At 52.3% G+C, this 20,128-nt stretch overlaps 2 protein-coding genes across 2 annotated transcripts; one reads left to right on the top strand and one right to left on the bottom strand.

Moving 5' to 3' along the window:
• Window positions 1–3,772: 3,772 nt before the first annotated feature.
• LOC132584581 (diamine acetyltransferase 1-like) lies at window positions 3,773–11,422 on the bottom strand. Its single transcript, XM_060256484.1, has 6 exons — window positions 11,357–11,422; window positions 9,910–9,964; window positions 9,076–9,159; window positions 8,216–8,317; window positions 5,960–6,000; window positions 3,773–3,958 (listed from the first exon to the last, which is right to left on the bottom strand). Exons 1-6 carry the CDS (start codon window positions 11,420–11,422, stop codon window positions 3,782–3,784), a joined length of 525 nt encoding a protein of 174 aa, XP_060112467.1. The 3' UTR covers window positions 3,773–3,781.
• A 2,275-nt stretch (window positions 11,423–13,697) lies between these two features.
• Window positions 13,698–19,724, top strand: LOC132584580 (thialysine N-epsilon-acetyltransferase-like). The gene is made up of 5 exons (XM_060256483.1): window positions 13,698–13,851; window positions 15,964–16,047; window positions 18,214–18,315; window positions 19,376–19,416; window positions 19,535–19,724. Exons 1-5 carry the CDS (start codon window positions 13,698–13,700, stop codon window positions 19,709–19,711), a joined length of 558 nt encoding a protein of 185 aa, XP_060112466.1. The 3' UTR covers window positions 19,712–19,724.
• The last annotated feature ends 404 nt before the right edge of the window (window positions 19,725–20,128 follow it).

Below are 20,128 nucleotides of genomic sequence, written 5' to 3'. Positions count from 1 at the left end.
CTTGCTGGGGAGCGGGTGGGGGTCTCATGCTGCTGCCAGCCCAGCGCCCACAGGGGGGCCCTGCTTCCCCAGCGCCACAGGGGGGCCCTCATTTGAGAACACACTCTTCCACTAAGGAACTGCTCTGTCAGGATGGCCCCAGAGCACACTCATTTCTGTAGTAACTCACAGTTTTAATGCCAGTAGCTCACAAAGGAGAATTTTTGTTCACTAGACTCTATAGCTTACAGCAGGGCTGGGGAACCTTTTTTTTCTGCCAAGGGCCATATGGATATTTATAACATCATTTGCGGGCCATAAAAAAATGATCAACTTAAAAAACAGTGCTCCGCAGAGGGAGAATGATTCAGGCCAGCAAAATTAATGCAAATTGTTTTTCTATTTGAAGTCATGTGGGGAGAGCCTAGTCTGGTGTGCACACACGCACACATACCGGGCCTGTCTGTCGCCATAGGCAAATGCATAGGCCCAGAACTTCTTTGTAGAAAAAGCCCAGCAGGAACTCAGTAGCATATTAGACCACATCCCCAAATATTAGCATATTAGGTCACACACTCATTAGCATATTAGGCCACACCATCTGGGATAATGAAGTGCAAACTGAACTGTGGCAGTAACTTTTCCAGGCCCTGCAGCAATTCTGGCCGAACAGCCAGCCAGGCCCCAGGGAGGCTGCCACATGGCTCGGTTCAGCCCAGCAATCCCTGAGGGCCACACTAAGTGACCTCGAGGACCGCATAAGGCCCACGGGACAGAGGTTCCCCACCCCTGGTTTAGAGGGAGCATTGGTTGTGGCTGGGGTGTGTGTGTGTGTTCCCAATTCAGGCAAATTCCTGGAGCAGAGTTATGACCATTGCTATTGTTGTTCAGTCGCACAGTCAAGTCCGACTCTTTGCGACCCCCTGGACAAAGTCACGCCAGGCCCTCCTGTCTTCCACCGTCCTCCGAAGTCTGCTCATTGCTATTAGCTGTTACCAGTGATTTTACATGCACAGTATATAGCTCTGAAATGCCAGAAGCTGGCGGGGGGTGGGGGTTCCCACCAAAGGGATCTCTTCCTCCATCATGCTTTTGACAACACCTTCTCAGAGATTGCTGTCTGGCTGCCATTAGAAGCCACCTGCTGAACTGAATGAACTGTTGGCTGGATCCAGCAGGGCTTTCTGAGAACTCTGGCCATTCCTTCGCTTGTCCTTTTGAGGGTGCACCGTGGGAGCTAAACCACTCTGTGCTTCTAAATGTGCTCTCAGGCAAGGGAGAGACCCACTCCAGAGCTCCACTCCACAGCTCCTGCTCTAACACCTGAGTAGCTTCACTCCCCCGCTTCCTCTGATTTCCCCAGGGCTCAAGATCACCGGTGGAGCCCTCCCATTCTGCTCTGCTGGGACCCCTTGGAAACTAGGGAAGGATGGAGAAGGGACTGGGGCCAGCAGAAGAGGAAGGGGTTCTATACAGCAAGGTATGTCTTCAACCCACCAACAAAGCGGCAAAATAAAGACACAGTGGAGAGAACAGAGGCTTCTGCTAGGGTTAGAAGCTTAGAATCATAGAGTTGGAAGGGACCTTATAGAATCATAGAGTTGGAAGGGACCTTATAGAATCATAGAGTTGGAAGGGACCTCATAGAATCATAGAGTTGGAAGGGACCTTATAGAATCATAGAGTTGGAAGGGACCTCATAGAATCAGAGTTGGATGGGACCTCATAGAATCATAGAGTTGGAAGGGACCTCATAGAATCATAGAGTTGGAAGGGACCTCATGGAATCAGAGTTGGAAGGGACCTTATAGAATCATAGAGTTGGAAGGGACCTCATAGAATCAGAGTTGGATGGGACCTTATAGAATCATAGAGTTGGAAGGGACCTCATAGAATCATAGAGTTGGAAGGGACCTTATAGAATCATAGAGTTGGAAGGGACCTCATAGAATCAGAGTTGGATGGGACCTTATAGAATCATAGAGTTGGAAGGGACCTTATAGAATCATAGAGTTGGAAGGGACCTCATAGAATCATAGAGTTGGAAGGGACCTTATAGAATCATAGAGTTGGAAGGGACCTCATAGAATCAGAGTTGGATGGGACCTTATAGAATCATAGAGTTGGAAGGGACCTCATAGAATCATAGAGTTGGAAGGGACCTCACAGAATCATAGAGTTGGAAGGGCCAGCCATCACCCCCTGCCCCAATACTCTGGAATTCAGGTGTGCCAAACAACCCACCCACCCCGCCCTCATCTAAAACTGGGGTGTCAAACTCATTTGTTATGAGGGACGGACTGACATAAATGAGACCTTGTCGGGCCGAGCCATGTCAGACCGGGCTGTGCGTGTTCCTATTTAAGATTAGGTAGCAGAGAGATAGACTTTATAAAGGACACAGACAAACACAAAGATTTTTTAAAAAACTTAAAACATGCTTAAAACATTAGCATTCTTTGGTCTTATCCTTTGTGCTATCTTTTTGTCTCTCTCCCATGGGATCCAGGGAAGTGGGCAAAGGAAGCTCTGGCTCTTTCCTGCCTCCCTCCCTCAAGAGACCAGGAGGGGGAAGAGCCTCAGCCAATGGAGAAAATAGAGGCTTTGCTCTGTAGCTCCTGTGTGATTGAACAAGCCTGGCAAAGCAAACTGTTACACAGAAGGAAGCAAGAGAGAGGGAGGAGGAAGCAGACGACCGCCAGTTGCTCGAGAGCCTGATAGGAGCCCTCCAGGGGCCTGATTCGGCCCCTAGACAGCATGTTTGACACCCCTGATTTAAAAGGACCACCCTTTAAAGGCTTTTGGCAAGTGGGGGTGCCAACCTGGGGGAGTCACACCATCCCAAGAGCCATTTGTGGGGGGTGGCCAGTAACAAAAGCGCTTACTTCCAAGAAAAGGGTTCCTGTGGGAGGGGCTTCTAAACTTGTAGGGTTACCACCCTCCTGAGGGGGCCGGAAGGACAATGGACCTTCAGGGCACAGGGACCAGTTTCCCGGGAGCAAAGAGCCTCTTTGGAGGGTGGGCACCACGGCATTAGACCTTTCCCAGTCCCTGCCCTCCCAGGCTCCGCTCCTCCAAAGCTTCAGGAATTCTGCAACCTGAAGCTGGCAACCAGAGGGCCAGTGCAGACCTCACAGGCTTGGGCTCAGGGGTTCTTTCAGGCCAGGTGGGGGAAGAAGCTTTAGCAATTAGTAACCTACCATTGGATTGGGGTTAAAGATTATTCAATGAACAGCCTTCAGAGTTTCTGCCAGCAGCACTGCCTGGAGACCCCACCCCCTCGGAGATGGACTTTCTCCAGGGCAGGCAATCTTTAACTTTGAAAAGGGAAGGTGCTGAGACTTAAGCTTCTGGAGGGGGGCCTGCCTCATCCCTCCCACTGCACAGCCCCCCTTTCCTCTCACTCGAGGCCTACAGAGCCTGGCTCTGGCTCTTAGGATTGCCAGGGCCTCCAGGTGGGGCCTGGGGATCTCCTGGAATTACAATCTGCTCTCCAGTCCACAGAGAGCACGCCCCCTGGAGGAAGTGGCTGCTTTGGAGGGTGACTCGCTGAGGTCCCTTTCCTCCCCAAACCCTGCCTTCCTTAGGCCCCGCCCCTGCTCTCCAGGAATTTCCTAACCAGGAGTTGGAAACCCTATGAAAGGCACATGACGCCAGCTCAGGAAACGGCTCTTCTTTATTTCGACAGAGACGGAGGTTGTCCCGCGAACGAACCTTCCTTCTCCAGAAGGCCCCTCCGAGATCCAGGGCCTCATTCTGTCCAGCAGCCTGCCCTCCTCCCCCACTCCCCCCCCCCGAGCTGCTAAAATTTGCTCTGTGCGGCCAAGCTGAGTAGCTCCGACTCCTGGAATCGGAAGAGGTTCCAGCCCTCTTTGACAGAGAGATCTTCGCCTCCGTGAAACTCCAGGAATTTGATGTTCTCCGGTTTCTCAGAGGAGCTGTGCATTCGGATTTGGGTGCACCCATTCTGCCAGGCGGCCTGAGGGGAGAGGAAGAAGAAGAAGAAGAAGAAGAAGAAGAAGAAGAAGAAGAAGAAGAAGAAGAAGAAGAAGAAGAAGAAGAAGAAGAAGAAGAAGAAGAAGAAGAAGAAGAAGAAGAAGAAGAAGAAGAAGATGATGATGATGATGATGATATTGGATTTACAGTATATCCCGCCCTATACTCTGAATCTCAGAGTCTCAGAGCGGCTCACAATCTCCTTTATCCCCCACCCCCCACAAGAGACACCCTGTGAGGCGGGTGGGGCTGAGAGAGCTCTCCCAGAAGCTGCCCTTTCAAGGACAACTCTTGCAATAGCTATGGCTGACCCAAGACCATTCCAGCAGCTGCAAGCAGAAGAGTAGGGAGTCAAACCTGGTTCTCCCAGACAAGAGTCCTTGCACTTAACCACTACACCAAACTGGCTCTCAGGGGGGAGCAGCCAGCTCTCCTCCTCAGGGAAATTTGGCCTCCCCACCCCTAGGAGATCACCACCCAGGGGCCCTTTTCTCATCCCTCAGGCCCCATTCCCAGCAAAGGAGTAGGAAGGGTTCCCCCACCCTGGTTCCCCCCCATGCCGCTCTTCAGGGCACGGGTATAGAAAGCCCCACAAGAGAAGTGGGGGCAGGTGGTGCCTTCACACCCTAAGTGCCAACGCAGAATGGGAAGAAGCAACAAGAAACCTCTCCCACACCACAGCTCTCCTGTGGCCAACGGAGCCTTTGCACAGGCTTCTGGAGCTTCTGCGTGCAACCCTCCCGGGAAGTCTGCTGCAGCCCCAAGAAAGCGGAGTCCAGCAGCCCCTCGGAGTCCAGCCAGATTCAGGAACTTGGGGGGGCACCCCCTTGTTCAGCCACACGGCATGCGGATCCATGCAGCCGATGAAGTCCTCTGCTGGAATCAAACCAGGCTCATCTTAATGAACTTAGGGGGTCTCTGCCGAACACGCAGCATTAGATTCAACAGGTGCCCCCCCCCACAAGATCTCTTGTGATGTTGCAGCAGAGAACACCCCCCTCAGCCGCTTTGAAGAAGAAGATATTGGATTTATATCCCGCCCTCCACTCCGAAGAGTCTCAGAGCGGCTCACAATCTCCTTTCCCTTCCTCCCCCACAATAGACACCCTGTGAGGTAGATGAAGATATTGGATTTATATCCCGCCCTCCACTCCGAAGAGTCTCAGAGCGGCTCACAATCTCCTTTCCCTTCCTCCCCCACAACAGACACCCTGTGAGGTAGATGAAGATATTGGATTTGTATCCCGCCCTCCACTCCGAAGAGTCTCAGAGCGGCTCACAATCTCCTTTCCCTTCCTCCCCCACAACAGACACCCTGTGAGGTGGGTGGGGCTGAGAGGGCTCTCACAGCAGCTGCCCTTTCAGGGACAACCTCTGCCAGAGCTCTGGCTGACCCAAGACCATTCCAGCAGCTGCAAGTGTAGGAGTGGGGAATCAAACCCGGTTCTCCCAGATAAGAGTCCGCACACTTCACCACTACACCAAACTGGCTCTCTAAGAAGAAGACATTGGATTTATATTCTGCCCTCCACTCAAGTCTCAGAGCAGCTCACAATCTCCTTTCCCTTCCTCCACCACAAGAGACACGCTGTGAGATGGGTGGGGCTGAGAGAGCTCTCACAGCAGCTGCCCTTTCAAGGACAGAGTCTCAGAGCGGCTCACAATCTTTTTTACCTTCCTCCCCAACAACAGACACCCTGTGAGGTGGGTGGGGCTGAGAGGGCTCTCACAGCAGCTGCCCTTTCAAGGACAATTCTGCCAGAGCCATGGCTGACCCAAGGCCATTCCAGCAGCTGCAAGTGGAGGAGTGGGGAATTGTCCGCACACTTCACCACTACACCAAACTGGCAGGGAGCAGAGGCCCTTTGCCATCCTCTCCCCCCACTCCAGCTGGCTTTTCCCCACTGAGAACAAAGCAGAAGGGAGGCAGGCGCACTCTCCGAACACGCTCAGGAAGACACGCCTGGCCAAGATGCAGACTCACCGTCACTGCTGTGTTCAAGAGCATCTTCCCAATGCGCCTCCCTGGAAGAGAGAACCGGGGAAGGGCTAGAACACACAGCCCAGGGGGATGGGAAAGACAACCGCTGGTTTCTCCGAACCAATGGAGAGTCCAGTGGAGGGACAAAGGAGAATTTTGGGCCAGGCTGGGTCCTGAGAAGACTGTGGGGTCTACCTGCCTAGTACATTCGTATTCTGCCTTTCCTTCAAGTTGCTCACGGTGGGTGGTTTGCTGTCCCCCTTCTGCCCTCACAACAACCCTCTGAGGTAGGCTACGATGAGAGTGAGAGCTTTTAGCTCCCTCCTCCAAGTGGAATCAACCCAACCCCAAACGTCTTGCTTATGGGGAGAACTTCACCCTCTGTTGACTTGGAAGTCAGCCTCTTCCACCAAAGCTGCTCTACTCTTTTGCTCTGTTGCCACTTCTGTCTAAATAGTTGCAAGGGGGCACTTTTGAAGTTATCCTTAAGCTTTTCTTGCTTGGGGGAGGAGCCAAGGAACAGGGTTAATTGCTGCTTTTCTCTTTGCAGCCAAAGGGCTTCTTCATTAATATTTTTCTTTTTCTTGCTTTGTTTTGGAGGGTAGCCATGTTGGTCAATGGTAGAAGAATTAGATATATTCAAGTCTGGTAGCACCTTAAAGAAGAAGACGACTGCAGATTTATACCCCGCCCTTCTCTCTGAATTAGAGACTCAGAGCGGCTTACAATCTCCTATATCTTCTCCCCCCACAACAGACATCCTGTGAGGTGGGTTGGGGCTGAGAGAGCTCTCCCCAGAAGCTGCCCTTTCAAGGACACAGTTGCAGAGCGGCCTGCAACCTTTCCCTTCCTCCCCCACAACAGACACCTTGTGAGACAGGTGGGGCTGAGAGAACTCCTCCAGAAACTGCCCTTTCAAGGACAGAGTCGCAGAGCGGCTTACAATCTCCTTTCCCTTCCTCCCCCACAACAGACACCCCGTGAGGCAGGTGGGGCTGAGAGAGCTCTCCCAGAAGAAGAAGACTGCAGATTTATACCCTCCCCGTACCTCTGAATTAGAGACTCAGAGCAGCTTACAATCTCCTTTATCTTCTCCCCCCCACAACAGACACCCTGTGAGCTAGGTGGGGCTGAGAGAGCTTTCCCAAAAGCTGCCCTTTCAAGAACAACTCCTGCCAGAGCTCTGGCTGACCCGAGGCCATTCCAGCAGGTGCAAGTGGAGGAGTGGGGAATCAAACCCGGTTCTCCCAGATAAGAGAGCTCTGGCTGACCCAAGGCCATTCCAGCAGCTGCAAGTGGAGGAGTGGGGAATCAAACCCGGTTCTCCCAGATAAGAGAGCTATGGCTGACCCAAGGCCATTCCAGCAGGTGCAAGTGGAGGAGGGGGGAATCAGATCCGGTTCTCCCAGATAAGAGATCTCTGGCTGACCCAAGGCCAATCCAGCAGCTGCCAAGTGGAGGAGTGGGGAATCAAACCCAGTTCTCCCAGATAAGAGAGCTCTGGCTGACCCAAGGCCATTCCAGCAGGTGCAAGTGGAGGAGTGGGGAATCAAACCCGGTTCTCCCAGATAAGAGAGCTCTGGCTGACCCAAGGCCATTCCAGCAGCTGCAAGTGGAGGAGTGGGGAATCAAACCCGGTTCTCCCAGATAAGAGTCCGTGCACTTCGACACTACACCAAACTGGCTCTTAATAGTAGCCATACTCAGGGTTGTTCACTCCACCTTTGATGCACTCTTATGTACATCTCAAAGTGGTAAAGGAGAGAGGATTGGGGGAGGCACGTGCCATACCAGGGGTCCCCCAGCAAGGACAGCTTGCTGGGAGTCCTCCAAGTGTTTTTTAAAAGTAGGTGGAGCCATGTGAGGCTTTTGCTCCGCAAGACTTCTGATTGGCTATTGGAAATACGATTGGCTGTGCAGATTTTTTTAAAAAATGTTGCTTCAGCAGCAGCTGCCACCACAGCACAAGGATCTTCATTGTGTGAATGCAGGTAAGCTGCAGCGGCCATTTTGTGGCTGGTTCCACATCCTGTGGCGGCCATTTTGTGGCAGCCATTTTGTAGCTGCTCCCACCACAGCATGTCAGAGTTCCAAAGGCGCTCAAAGGCTCAAAAAGGGTGGGACTCCTGTTCTATACTATTTTTAGCCATTGTAGCGTGAGAGCCAGAAGCTAATTCCAGAGCATGAGAATGATTTCTTTGTTCAAGGGGGTGATGCCCAACCTGTACCCAGCACACCCTATTTGCATTCTACACATACCTCTGTATTCAGGCATGACGTACATGTTGTCTATGTAAAGGTTTCTTCCTTTCCAGATGTTGTAGGTGTAGACGGACAGGACGTATCCAATGAGAGTGTGACCTGTGTGGAGTGGAAAGATGTACAACACACAGATGAGAGGAGATGGCTGCTTGCTGACCCTGAAGCAGCACATAAGAACATAAGAGAAGCCATGTTGGATCAGGCCAGTGGCCCATCCAGTCCAACACTCTGTGTCACATAAGAACATAAGAGAAGCCCTGTTGGATCAGGCCAATGGCCCCTCCAGTCCAACAATCTGTGTCACATAAGAACATAAGAGAAGCCCTGTTGGATCAGGCCAATGGCCCATCCAGTCCAACACTCTGTGTTACATAAGAACATAAGAGAAGCCCTGTTGGATCAGGTGAAAGGCCCATCCAGTCCAACACTCTGTGTCACATAAGAGAAGCCATGTTGGATCAGGCCAGTGGCCCATCCAGTCCAACACTCTGTGTCACACAGTGGCCTCTAATGTGCTCCTGGACTCATATTTAGCCAACCTAGAACATTTGTAGGAGGAGAACAGACTTCCCCTTCACCAGCAACCCTTGATTCTGTCGCTAGAGACTTCTTGGGCATATTGTTTTCAGCAGGGGAGATCCCAGCAGGCCCCCAATTGCTCTTCTTGCTTTGCAGAAAGGGGGATGACTGGCCATGCAGAGAGGAATCGGGGACCCCCCGTGAGCCAGCTCTCACCCAGGTGGCCCAAGGCCCTCCACATCTGTGTGGTGGGCCAAAATCCAGCTGTTGCACTTGCAGCTGCCCCTCCAGCATGCAAACTGTACAGGTGCCCCCCACCAAAAAAAACCCCTAATTACCTTCCTTGGTCTTTTGATGTGGGGGGACCTCAGCCACAAAACACTCAAATCTTGGACGCTTCCCAAATCCAGCTTCTTTCAGCTCTGGGAAGGAAGGAAGGAAGGAAGGAAGGAAGGAAGGAAGGAAGGAAGGAAGGAAGGAAGGAAGGAAGGAAGGAAGGAAGGAGAGGGAGGAAGGAAGGAAGGAAGGAAGGAAGGAAGGAAGGAAGGAAGGAAGGAAGGAAGGAAGGAAGGAAGGAAGGAAGGAAGGAAGTTGTTAGTCCAGATTGGAGAGCCAGTTTGGTGTAGTTGTTAAGTGTGCGGACTTTTATCTGGCAGAACCGAGTTTGATTCCCCACTCCTCCACTTGCACCTGCTAGCATAGCCTTGGGTCAGCTATAGCTCTGGCAGAGGTTGTCCTCGAAAGGGCACCTACTGTGAGAGCCCTCTCAGTCCCACCCACCTCACAGGGTGTCTGTTGTGGGGGAGAAAGGGAAAGGAGATTGCGAGCTGCTCTGAGACTCTTTGGAGTGGTGGGCGGGATATAAATTCAATATCTTCTTCTTCAGATGTCACAAGCATCACCTGTCCAAGTGATAGTACATGGGAGGAGTGCCATGGGAGGGTAGAGGGCAAGCACGAGGCGCCTGGGTTGCCAACTGTTTCACCAACCGCTGCTCCTGAGCCTTGAACAGCCTCTAGATCAGGCGATCAAGTGATCTTGCTCATCGTCCACACTTTGCCTCCTGCGCAGTTCAAAGGAGGGGAGCAGGCCAGAAAAGGAGCCAGCCAGCCCAGTACAGGATGATCCAGGCAAAAGTGCAAAAGCCTCCCCACCCCGAAGCAGCCCCCTACCTTCCACGTTGGTTCTGATCTTGTTCAAAGGCAACTTGTAAATGACTGCAATGTCCTGCAAAGACGGCAGAGGGGGCTCAGGGTGAGAATTTGCAGGTATAGGAATGCCCGCCCACACCACACACCAAATCGTACAACTCCTCACCCTCAAAGTGTCCCCTGTAGCTGCCAAGGGGTCTCGTTCTCTGGGCCACGAATGGGTCCTTACTCAAGGCTAGCCCAACAGATTTCGGCACTCTTTGTTTGAATCAACAGGCGCTCCGAATCCTCCTTCTAGGTGGGGAACCCCCTCCCAGGCTGGGCTTCTGGTGGACAGGCAGTCTCTCTCTGGAGGTTTCCAGGTCTGACTCAGGAAATACCTGGGGACTTTGGGGGTGGAGCCAGGAGAATTTGGGGGTGGGGCCAGGAGCGAGGTTGCGACAAGCACGATTGAATTCTGAATGGAGTTCCGGCCATCGCATTTAAAGGGACCACACTCCTTTTAAATCCCTTCCCTTCATTGGAAATAATGGAACATGGGGGCACCTTCTTTGGAGGCTCATAGGATAGGATCTGGTCCAACCTTTTTAGAATGGGGGCAGGGAGCCGAGGAGAAGCACCAGATGCTATGTTGAAGATTTGGTACCTCTACTTCAAAAAACAGACACCCCCCCAAGCCCCTAATACCCCCAGATTGATTCTCCATTATATCCTATGAGGACTAGTCTCCATAGGATATAATTAGGGTTGCCAATCCCCAGGTGGGGGCAGGGTTTGGAGGCCCTCCCCCCGCTTCAGGGTCATCAGAAAGCGGGGTGGGGGGGAAGGAAATTCTGCTAGGAACTCTATTATTCCCTATGGAGACTTATTCCCATAGGAAATAATGGAGAATTCATCTGCTGGTATCTAGCACTCTGGGGAAGCTGTGTTTTGAGGTGGAGACACCAAATTTTCAATATAGCATCCAGTGCCTCTCCTCAAAATACCTCCCAAGTTTCAAAAAGATTGGACTAGGGGGGCCAATTCTATGAGCTCCAAAAAAGGCGCCCCTATCCTTCATTATTCCCTATGGACGGAAAGCATTTCAAAAGGCGTGCGGTCCCTTGAAATGTGACGGCCAGAACTCCCTTTGGAGCTCAGTTATGTTTGTCACAACCTCGCTCCTGACTCCACCCCCAAAGTCTCCTGGCTCCACCCCCAAAGTCCCCAGATATTTCTTGAATTGGACTTGGCAACCCTGGGTATAACGAAAAGCCCAGCCAACATTCAACCCCTTCTGACAACCCTGAAGCAGGGGGGAGGCCCCCACACGAGGGCACCCCTTGCCCCCAGCTGGGGATTGGCAGCCCTCCTCTCTCTGGCTCTGCCCGCATTGCGGCCCCGATCCGGACTCAGCTGGTTCTTTCCTCGGCAGCAAAAGGGAGATGGGCCCCAGCCCCTCTTGGCTCCCCCCAGCCCCTCCTCTCACCTTAACTAACCGCATGATATCCGGGAGGTCCTTGGGGGCACAGGCCCGCACCACATAAGCTGCCATGGCGACTCCCAGCCCCCTGCTTCTCTGCCTCTCGGGCCCCCTGCGGCCTTCTTAAGGGGCAGAGGAAGGGTTGCATAAGCCGGGCAGCAGGCTGCTCCTTGCCTCAGTGACCTCTTTGGGGGTGAGGCCAAGAGAGCTTAATCATCCAAGGAGCGGAGGGGGGGGGAGCTGGCCCCTCTGGTCGGGTGATGTCAGGACGGCCACGTCTGGGTTGGGAAATTCCTGGAGATTTGGGGGATGCAGCCAGGGAAGGGCAGAGTTTGGGGAGGGAGAGGAACCGTTGACTCCGCCTTCCAAGGCAGCCATTTTCTCCAGGGGGAGTGCCCTCTGTCATCCAGAGATTGGGAGAGGGTGGGGCTTGGGGAGGGGAGGGGCCTCAGCGTGGTACAATGCCACAGAGTCCACCCTCCAAAGCAGCCATTTTCTCCAGGGGAGAAGATCTCTGCCAGCTGGAGGTCAGCTGTAAAAGCAGGAGATCTCCAGGCCCCACCTAGAGGCTGGCAACCCTACTCCTTTGCCCTCATTTCACAGTATCAGGTTACCCGCATCATGTGGACATTGACCTGGACACTTCGATGAAGAAGAAGATATTGGATTTATATCCCGCCCTCCACTCCAAAGAGTCTCAGAGCGGCTCACAATCTCCTTTCCCTCCCCCCTCAACAGACACCCTGTGAGGTAGATTAAGATACTGGATTTATATCCTGCCCTCCACTCCGAAGAGTCTCAGAGCAGCTCACAATCTCCTTTCCCTTCCTCCCCCACAAAAGACACCCTGTGAGGTGGGTGGGGCTGAGAGAGCTCTCACAGCAGCTGCCCTTTCAAGGACAACTCTTGCCAGAGCTGTGGCTAACCCAAGGCCATTCCAGCAGGTGCAAGTGGAGGAGTGGGGAATCAAACCCGGTTCTCCCAGATAAGAGAGCTCTGGCTAACCCAAGGCCATTCCAGCAGGTGCAAGTGGAGGAGTGGGGAATCAAACCCAGTTCTCCCAGATAAGAGTCCACGCACTTAACCACTACACTAAACAGGCTCTCTTACAATCACCTTCCCTTCCTCCCCCACAACAGACATCCTGTGAGGTGGGTGGGGCTGAGAGAGCTCTCACAGCAACTGCCCTTTCAAGGACAACCTCTGCCAGAGCTATGGCTGACCCAAGGCCATGCCAGCAGGTGCAAGGGGAGGAGTGGGGAATCAAACCCGGTTCTCCCAGATAAGAGTCCGCACACTTAACCACTACACCAAACTGGTTCTCCAGATGACATCCTGCCAACCTAAGGAGCAGGCAAGGAATGGAACCAGCATGACCTGGCACAGCCATGGGTACCAAGGAGGAGGCTGCACCCGGGTTATAGAGCAGAGGGGTACTGGCCCAGAGGAAATCCAGCGGCACCAAGTCTTAGATCCATCATCTGTTCTTTCTGATGCTTCACTAGCAAAATATCCTTACTGCCTTCAACAAAACTTCAGTCAAAGAGTTCCAAGACTGTTCCTGGTTTGGTTTTCTCTTCTGGCTCCCTTCCTACCTCTGGATCACCATTTTCCTCCTTCTGTGCCAACCTCAGTCCCCATCTGCACGCCCCACGGGGGCAACCAAGCAGAAAACACCTTGGAGACGGGTCAGAGTCCTCCTGCCAGACAGTAGCAGAGTGGAAACCAGCAAGTGCCTTGGAGCCATGAGCTACATCATCCGCCCTTGGGCCCTGGGAGACCTCAAGGCCATCATGCGGCTTATCAGGGTGAGAAGCTCTTGGGGTGGGGTAGAAAACCTCCCCCCCCCACAGCGTTGGAGGGAGGGAGGGAGGCAGGGAAGGCTGAAAGATGAGTTTGCCTGCCCTCCAGATTCTGTTGTGGTTTTTGGTCTGGATGGGTGGGCAACAGGGGGTGGCGGAGTTAGAATGTTGGACTAGGAGACCCAAGTCCAGATCGCTGTTCGCTGTGTGACTCATTCACTTCGCCTAACCTACCTGGCAGGGTTGTTGTGAGGATAAAATAGGATTATGATGACATAAGGCATCCAGGAGGGGTAAGTTCCTTGGAGAAAGGGGGGGATAGCAGCGTGCTGGATAAATTGTTTGGGTGAGGCCTTTTTTGGTTCTCTGGAAACTGTTCCCTAAAGATCTGAAAGGAAGATGAGCACTTTTGCATTAGGCAAGTCCTTTCCCCTCACCTCTGTAACAATGCCGTCTTGTCCTTGCGGGCTTTAAGGATACTCAGATAAGATTTGAATTCTGTCCCCGCCCCCATTTTTTTGAAGGGTGGGGAGGGGTTGGTCACCATGATGCCAGCGAGGGACTCCTGGAAACCCCTTTCTCTAGAGAGTCTGGGGGAACTCCCCACACACCAGAGCATCAACATATCTCATCTTGATCTGTTTCAGGAATCAGCTTCTCTTCATAGAGCCTTGGGCAAGGTGAAAACTACCCCAGAGAGTAAGGAACAGGGCTATACATCACATCAGCACCATTTCTCAGTCCGGCCGTTGCTGTTTTGCATGTTTGTTGTGACCTATTAAAGGGTCTCTTCTCCTCCAAAAGAGCCCAGAAGTCCAGGACGCCTGTTCACCCCTTCAAGCCATAGACTGTTTCAAGAGGGGATTGGATCAACATCTGGAGCAGAGGTCCATCAGTGCCTCTTAGCCACAGCATATTGATGGAACTCTCTGTCTGGGGCAGGGATGCTCTGTATTCTTGATGCTTGTGGGGGGGCAACAGCGGGAGGGCTTCTTGTGTCCTGGCCCCACTGGTGGACCTCCTGATGGCACTTGGGGGGTTTTTTGGCCACTGTGTGACACAGAGGGTTGGACTGGAGGGCCCATTGGCCTGATCCAACATGGCTTCCCTTATGTTCTTCTGTGACACAGAGTGTTGGACTGGATGGGCCTTTGGCCTGATCCAACAGGGCTTCTCTTATGTTCTTCTGTCTGGGGTAGTGATGCTCTGTATTCTTGGTGCTTGGGAGGGCACAGTGGGTGGGCTTCTGGTGTCCCGGCCCCACTGGTGGACTTCCTGATGGCACCTGGGTTTTTTGGCCCCTGTGTGACACAGAGTGTTGGACTGGATGGGTCATTGGCCTGATCCAACATGGCTTCTCTTATGTCCTTCTGTCTGGGGTAGTGATGTTCTGTATTCTTGGTGCTTGGGAGGGCACAGTGGGAGGGCTTCTGGTGTCCTGGCCCCACTGGTGGACCTCCTGATCGCACCTGGGTTTTGGCCACTGTGTGACACAGAGTGTTGGACTGGATGGGCCTTTGGCCTGATCCAACATGGCTTCTCTTATGTTCTTAAGCCCGTTTTTCTCCCCCCAGGAGAACCCCTCTGGGCCCCCAACCTGATTCTACTCTCTTTCCCATCCTGGATTGTGTTTTCCTGCACTCAGAAGTTTGGGCAAAGCAGAGGGGCTGCATTTCCTCTTCCCCAATAAACCTTTGAAGCTGAGAGGGATTGTGGCCCAGGCCTTCCAGCAGACCCCTCCCTCACCTCCAGGGGTGGGCTGCAGACTGAGCGCTAGTCCCTCGCTGGGATCCCTGCAAAGAACAGGGATGAGGCTGCTCTTGAGCTCATGAGCCGCCTTGGCTCAAACTGATGCTTCAGACAGTGATCCAGCAAGACTGGTCCTTCAGCTTTTTGGATTCCAGGAAGACTAGAAAAGCCATTTCAGACCGAGGGGAAGCCCAGTCGGCCTTTTGGGACCATCCTCTCTTAGAATCATAGAATCATAGAGTTGGAAGGGATCTCTAGGGTCATCTAGTCCAACCCCCTGCAAAAGGCAGGAAACTCACAAACACTTCCCCCTAAATTCACAGGATCCTCATTGATGTCAGATGACCATCTAGCCTCTGTTTAAAAACCTCCAAGGAAGGAGAGCCCACCACCTCCCAAGGAGGAAGCCTGTTCCACTGAGGAACCGCTCTAACGGTCAGGAATTTCTTCCTAATGTTGAGCCGGAAACTCTTTTGATTTAATTTCAATCCGTTGGTTCTGGTCCTACCTTCCGGAGCCACAGAAAACAATTCCACACCATCCTCTAGATGACAGCCCTTCAAGTACTTGAAGATGGTGATCATATCATCCCCAGCTCCTTCAGCCTTTCCTCATAGGACTCGGTCTCCAGACCACTCACCATCTTCGTCGCCCTCCTCTGGACCTGTTCCAGCTTGTCTATATCCTTCTTAAAATGTGGTGCCCAAAACTGAACACAATACTCCAGATGAGGTCTTACCAGAGCAGAGAAAAGCGATACCATCACCATCACAAACACCATAGAGTTGGAAGGGACCTCTATGGTCGTCTAGTCCAACCCCCTGCACAATGCAGAAAACTCACAAACACCTCCCCCTAAATTCACAGGATCTTGACCCATCCCACCATCCTGGTTTTACCCCTGGTTTCAGCTGCTTTTTGTCTGCCACTCCAAAGTGCGCATCCAGTTGGGCCTGCTTGAAGTGGTGACATGCCCCTCCTCATGATTTTGACTCCTCTTCTTCTTCCTCCTCTTCTTCTGATAATGATAATGTTCCATTCCTTCCGATGTTTTCTCCCTAGTTCTCAGAGATGAAGGCTTTAGGAAAGATGCCACTTTTGGGTGCCTGGTAGCTGAGGTGCCGCCGGAGCAGAGAAGCAAAGAAGGTAAGAGAGCTCGGAGACCTTTGGGACAAAATTCTGGGACAAATTTACCCCCGCTTTTTGCTGCTTTACATCTGCCACTCCAAAGTGTGCATCCAGTTGGGCCTGCTGAAAGCAATGACAAATTCTGGGTCTCCCAGGGTCAGGAAAGTCCTGCGCTTTGCTTTCGAGTGATTTGAGACTGAGGACCAGGAAGTAAGTGATGGGAGGGACCTCTGCCTGAGACCCTGGAGAGCTGCTGCCAGTCTGAGCAGACACGACTGACCCTGATGGATCAAAAGGTCTGGTTCAGTATACAGCAGCTTCTTCTGGCTGTACGATTGTCAGCCCTGCTCGGAACCTCTATCCGAGGGTCCAGGACAGCTCCTAGCAGCCTCAGCGTTGGTCCCTCAAGGAACTCCCCAAACTGCTGGCAGAAAGGCAGTCTTATCTAGCCATGGAACAGGGTTTGTGGTGGAGAAGCTCAGCTGGTCTACAGCTAGTGAGAGACCCTGGTGCAGAGGGGCCGCTGAAGGTCCTCCATTTGGTTCTCACCTGTGTCAGACAAACCAAGGCCACCCTTGGCTCTTGCGTCTGCAGTGTGGAGGTGATCATTAAACTGGCCTTCCTTACGGAGGTGTTGTGGGCATTGCCAGCTCCTGCAGGCAAAGCAGTCTGAAAGCACTGGATAAATCAGGGGCGTCAAACATGCAGCCCAGGGGCTCTTATCAGGCCCCCGAGCAACCGGCTGTCATCTGCTTCCTTCTCCCTCTCTCTTGCTTCCTTCTGTATCACAGCTTGCTTTGCTAGGCTTTCTCAATCGCACAGCAGAGCTGCTGAGCCAAGCCTCTCTTCTTTCTATTGGCTGCAGTTCCTCCCCCTCCTTGTCCCCTGGGGAAGGAAGGAAAGAGCCAGAGCTTCCTTTGAGAGTCAGTTTGGTGTAGTGGTTAAGTGTGCGGACTCTTATCTGGGAGAACCGGGTTTGATTCCCCACTCCTCCACTTGCACCTGCTGGAATGGCCTTGGGTCAGCCATAGCTCTGGCAGAGGTTGTCCTTGAAAGGGCAGCTGCTGTGAGAGTCCTCTCAGCCCCACCCACCTCACAGGGTGTCTGTTGTGGGGGAGGAAGGGAAAGGAGATTGTGAGCTGCTCTGAGACTCTTCCGAGTAGAGGGCAGGATATAAATCCAATATCTTCATCTACCTGACAGGGTGTCTGTTGTGGGGGGGAAGGGAAAGGAGATTGTGAGCCCCTCTGAGACTCTTCGGAGTAGAGGGCGGGATATAAATCCAAATATCTTCATCTACCTCACAGGGTGTCTGTTGTGGGGTGGGGATGAAGGTAAAGGAGATTGTGAGCCCCTCTGAGACTCTTCGGAGTGGAGGGCGGGATATAAATCCAATATCTTCTTCTACCTCACAGGGTGTCTGTTGTGGGGGAGGAAGGTAAAGGAGATTGTGAGCCCCTCTGAGATTCGGAGTGGAGGGCAGGATATAAATCCAATATCTTCTTCTTCGCCCAATTCACTGGATCCCATGGGAGAGATGCAAAGAAAGCACCTTTAAGATCAATGAGTGCTAATGTTTTAAGTTTTTTATTTAAAAAATCTTTTATTGTATTTGTCTGTCTTCTTTATAAAGTTTATATCTCTGCCACCTGGCGTTGCATTTTAGAATGTACATGGCTTGGCCCAACAAAGTCTCTGTATAACAATGACAAATGAGTTTGACACCCTGGTATAAAAATGGCAGCTCTCTCTGCTGTAAAGGGGTGCTAAGAAAACAAAACATAAGGCCCCAAGTCAGTCTGATGACCTGAGGGAAATCTGTCTCCTCCCTGAACTGTAGAGCAGTTGTCGGACTATGAACCTGAGCAGAAATCCAGCCCGCCTGGCTCATCCCCATGTATCCAATCCAGCCACCCGGCCTTCTTCCTTCCACACTGGCCCTGCCAAGACTTCTGGGACATGAGAAATCCTGCAACTTGACTGCACAATAAATTATGCATTGCAAGCAAACGCTTTCCTATTTGCAGAAGATTAAATCACATCATGCAGCATTATTGTTAGTTCAGCAAATACCGTAATTGGAAAATTGAAATCTGAAGAGAGGGCCACGGCCTGGATCATTGCCCTCTAGACAGCATCGTTTCCTCCTCTGACGATGGATTTCCCCTTCCTCTCCCTCCCCAGGTGACACAATTGTTGGGTACCAGTTCCATTATTTAACCTACTGCACATGGTACGGCCATGTCCTCTTTGGTGAAGATCTCTACGTGCTACCAGATTTCAGAGGTAATAAGGATGTTGGGATGCCTCTTAAGCATGCACAGAGTGTTTCCCTCACACGGCTGGAGATTACTGCAGAGTGGTAAAGCTGCAGTACTGCAGTCCAAAGCTCTGCTTACGACCTGAGTTCGATCCCGGCGAAAGCTGGTTTCAGGTAGCCGACTCCAGGTTGACTCAGCCTTCTATCCTTCCGAGGTCGGTGAAAGGAGTCCCCAGCTTGCTGGGGGGGAAGTGTCGATGACTGGGGAAGGCAAAAGCAAACCCACCCGTAAAAATTCTGCTATGAAAATGCTGTGAAAGCAACGTCACCCCAGAGTTGGAAACGACTGGTGCTTGATCAGGGGACTACCGTTTTCTTTTTTTTTGGTAGAAAAAGCACATCAGGAACTCGTTTGCATATTAGGCCACACCCCCTGACATCACCATTGTTATACCCTAAGAAAATCGATTTCCACATAAAGAATAATGACGTGCTCAGCAGACGTTCCCCTCCCCCCCCCCGCTTTTCTGGGGACTCTGAAATGAGGGATTGGCCTCTCTACTCACAAGTTGCTGCCAACTTCTTCAAAGTAACACAGACACCCCATCCCAAGAGGAAGCCTTTCAATTGGAGACTGAAACCTCCGGAGGGGGAAAGTCACATGGTGGCTGTGGGGATGGGGCTTCCCCCCACCGGCCAGTTGACTGGGGGTGGGAAGGAGCCTGGGAAAGTGGAAGAACCCCCACTGGGACCTGGGGATTGGCAAGCCTAGTTGGAAATGACTGATGCTTGCACAGAGGTCCTTTCCTTTCCTTTCCTTTCCTGGTTCCTTCCATCCCCAGTTCCAGAAAGGCTTTCAGATCAGCCCATGGCGCTTCCATACAGGTTGAGTATCTCTTGATTGAGAAATGAACAGTTCCCTCTGGCTGTTGTTGCCCCTGCAATCTTGGGAGTGTGAACCCCAGACACAGTTCCGGTAATGACTACGTGGCCATCATAGGGACATTCTCCTTGCCTCCCTGCCCAAAGGAAGCAGCTAGAGGTGACCCATGATCAAAGCATAACCTTTCTCTTTGTCCCAAACAGGCAAAGGCATCGGTTTCAGTCTGCTGGCCAAAGCTGCCAAGGTGAGAACGGGATGGGGCCACACCTGGCGAAACTGCTCATCCCCAGGGGCCTTGCTGGGCCCCCGCAGGCCCTCCACTCATTCACACAACCCCCTCTCTCCATCCGTCTCTTCCGTAGATTGCACTGGAAAAAGACTGCTCCCAGTTCCGGTTTATCTCAGCCCGCTGGAACCAGCCAGCAACAGATTTCTACACCAAGTTGGGAGCTGTGAATGTCACAGTTCGAGACCACTGGAATCTCTGCAGCATAGAAAAGGAGCACATCCAGAGAATGGCCGAGCAAACGAGAAAATAGCAGCCTCAGCATATTGCAGTGGCCACTCGCCCTCTAGGCCGGCGGGCCCCCAGGAATTCCAGGTTGCAAGCCGCTGTGCAGCTGGTTCTGAAGCTCTGGTTCCCAGTTCCCCTCCCATTAGACCCCGGCACTTCCTAGAATCATAAAAATCCCTCCACCAGTTCCTTTCCAATTCATCCCAGAGAAGCCTAGCATATAGGGCCTCACCCCTAATTCATTCCACTTCATGAAAGAAACCCTGAAGCCCTGGTGTTGACATCCTTGGCTGTTGTTCGCAAAACTGTGAAGGTTTGTGTGTGTGTGTGTTTAAAAAAAAAAGCCAGTTTGGTGTAGTGGATAAGTGTGTGGACTCTTATCTGGGAGAACCAGGTTTGATTCCCCACTCCTCCACTTGCACCTGCTGAGATGGCTTTGGGT

Source organism: Heteronotia binoei, chromosome 15 (genome assembly GCF_032191835.1).
Source record: "Heteronotia binoei isolate CCM8104 ecotype False Entrance Well chromosome 15, APGP_CSIRO_Hbin_v1, whole genome shotgun sequence".
Lineage (NCBI taxonomy): Eukaryota > Metazoa > Chordata > Lepidosauria > Squamata > Gekkonidae > Heteronotia > Heteronotia binoei.
The sequence above is the reverse complement of the archived record's forward strand: the minus strand, read 5'-3'. Positions and strand labels throughout refer to the sequence as shown.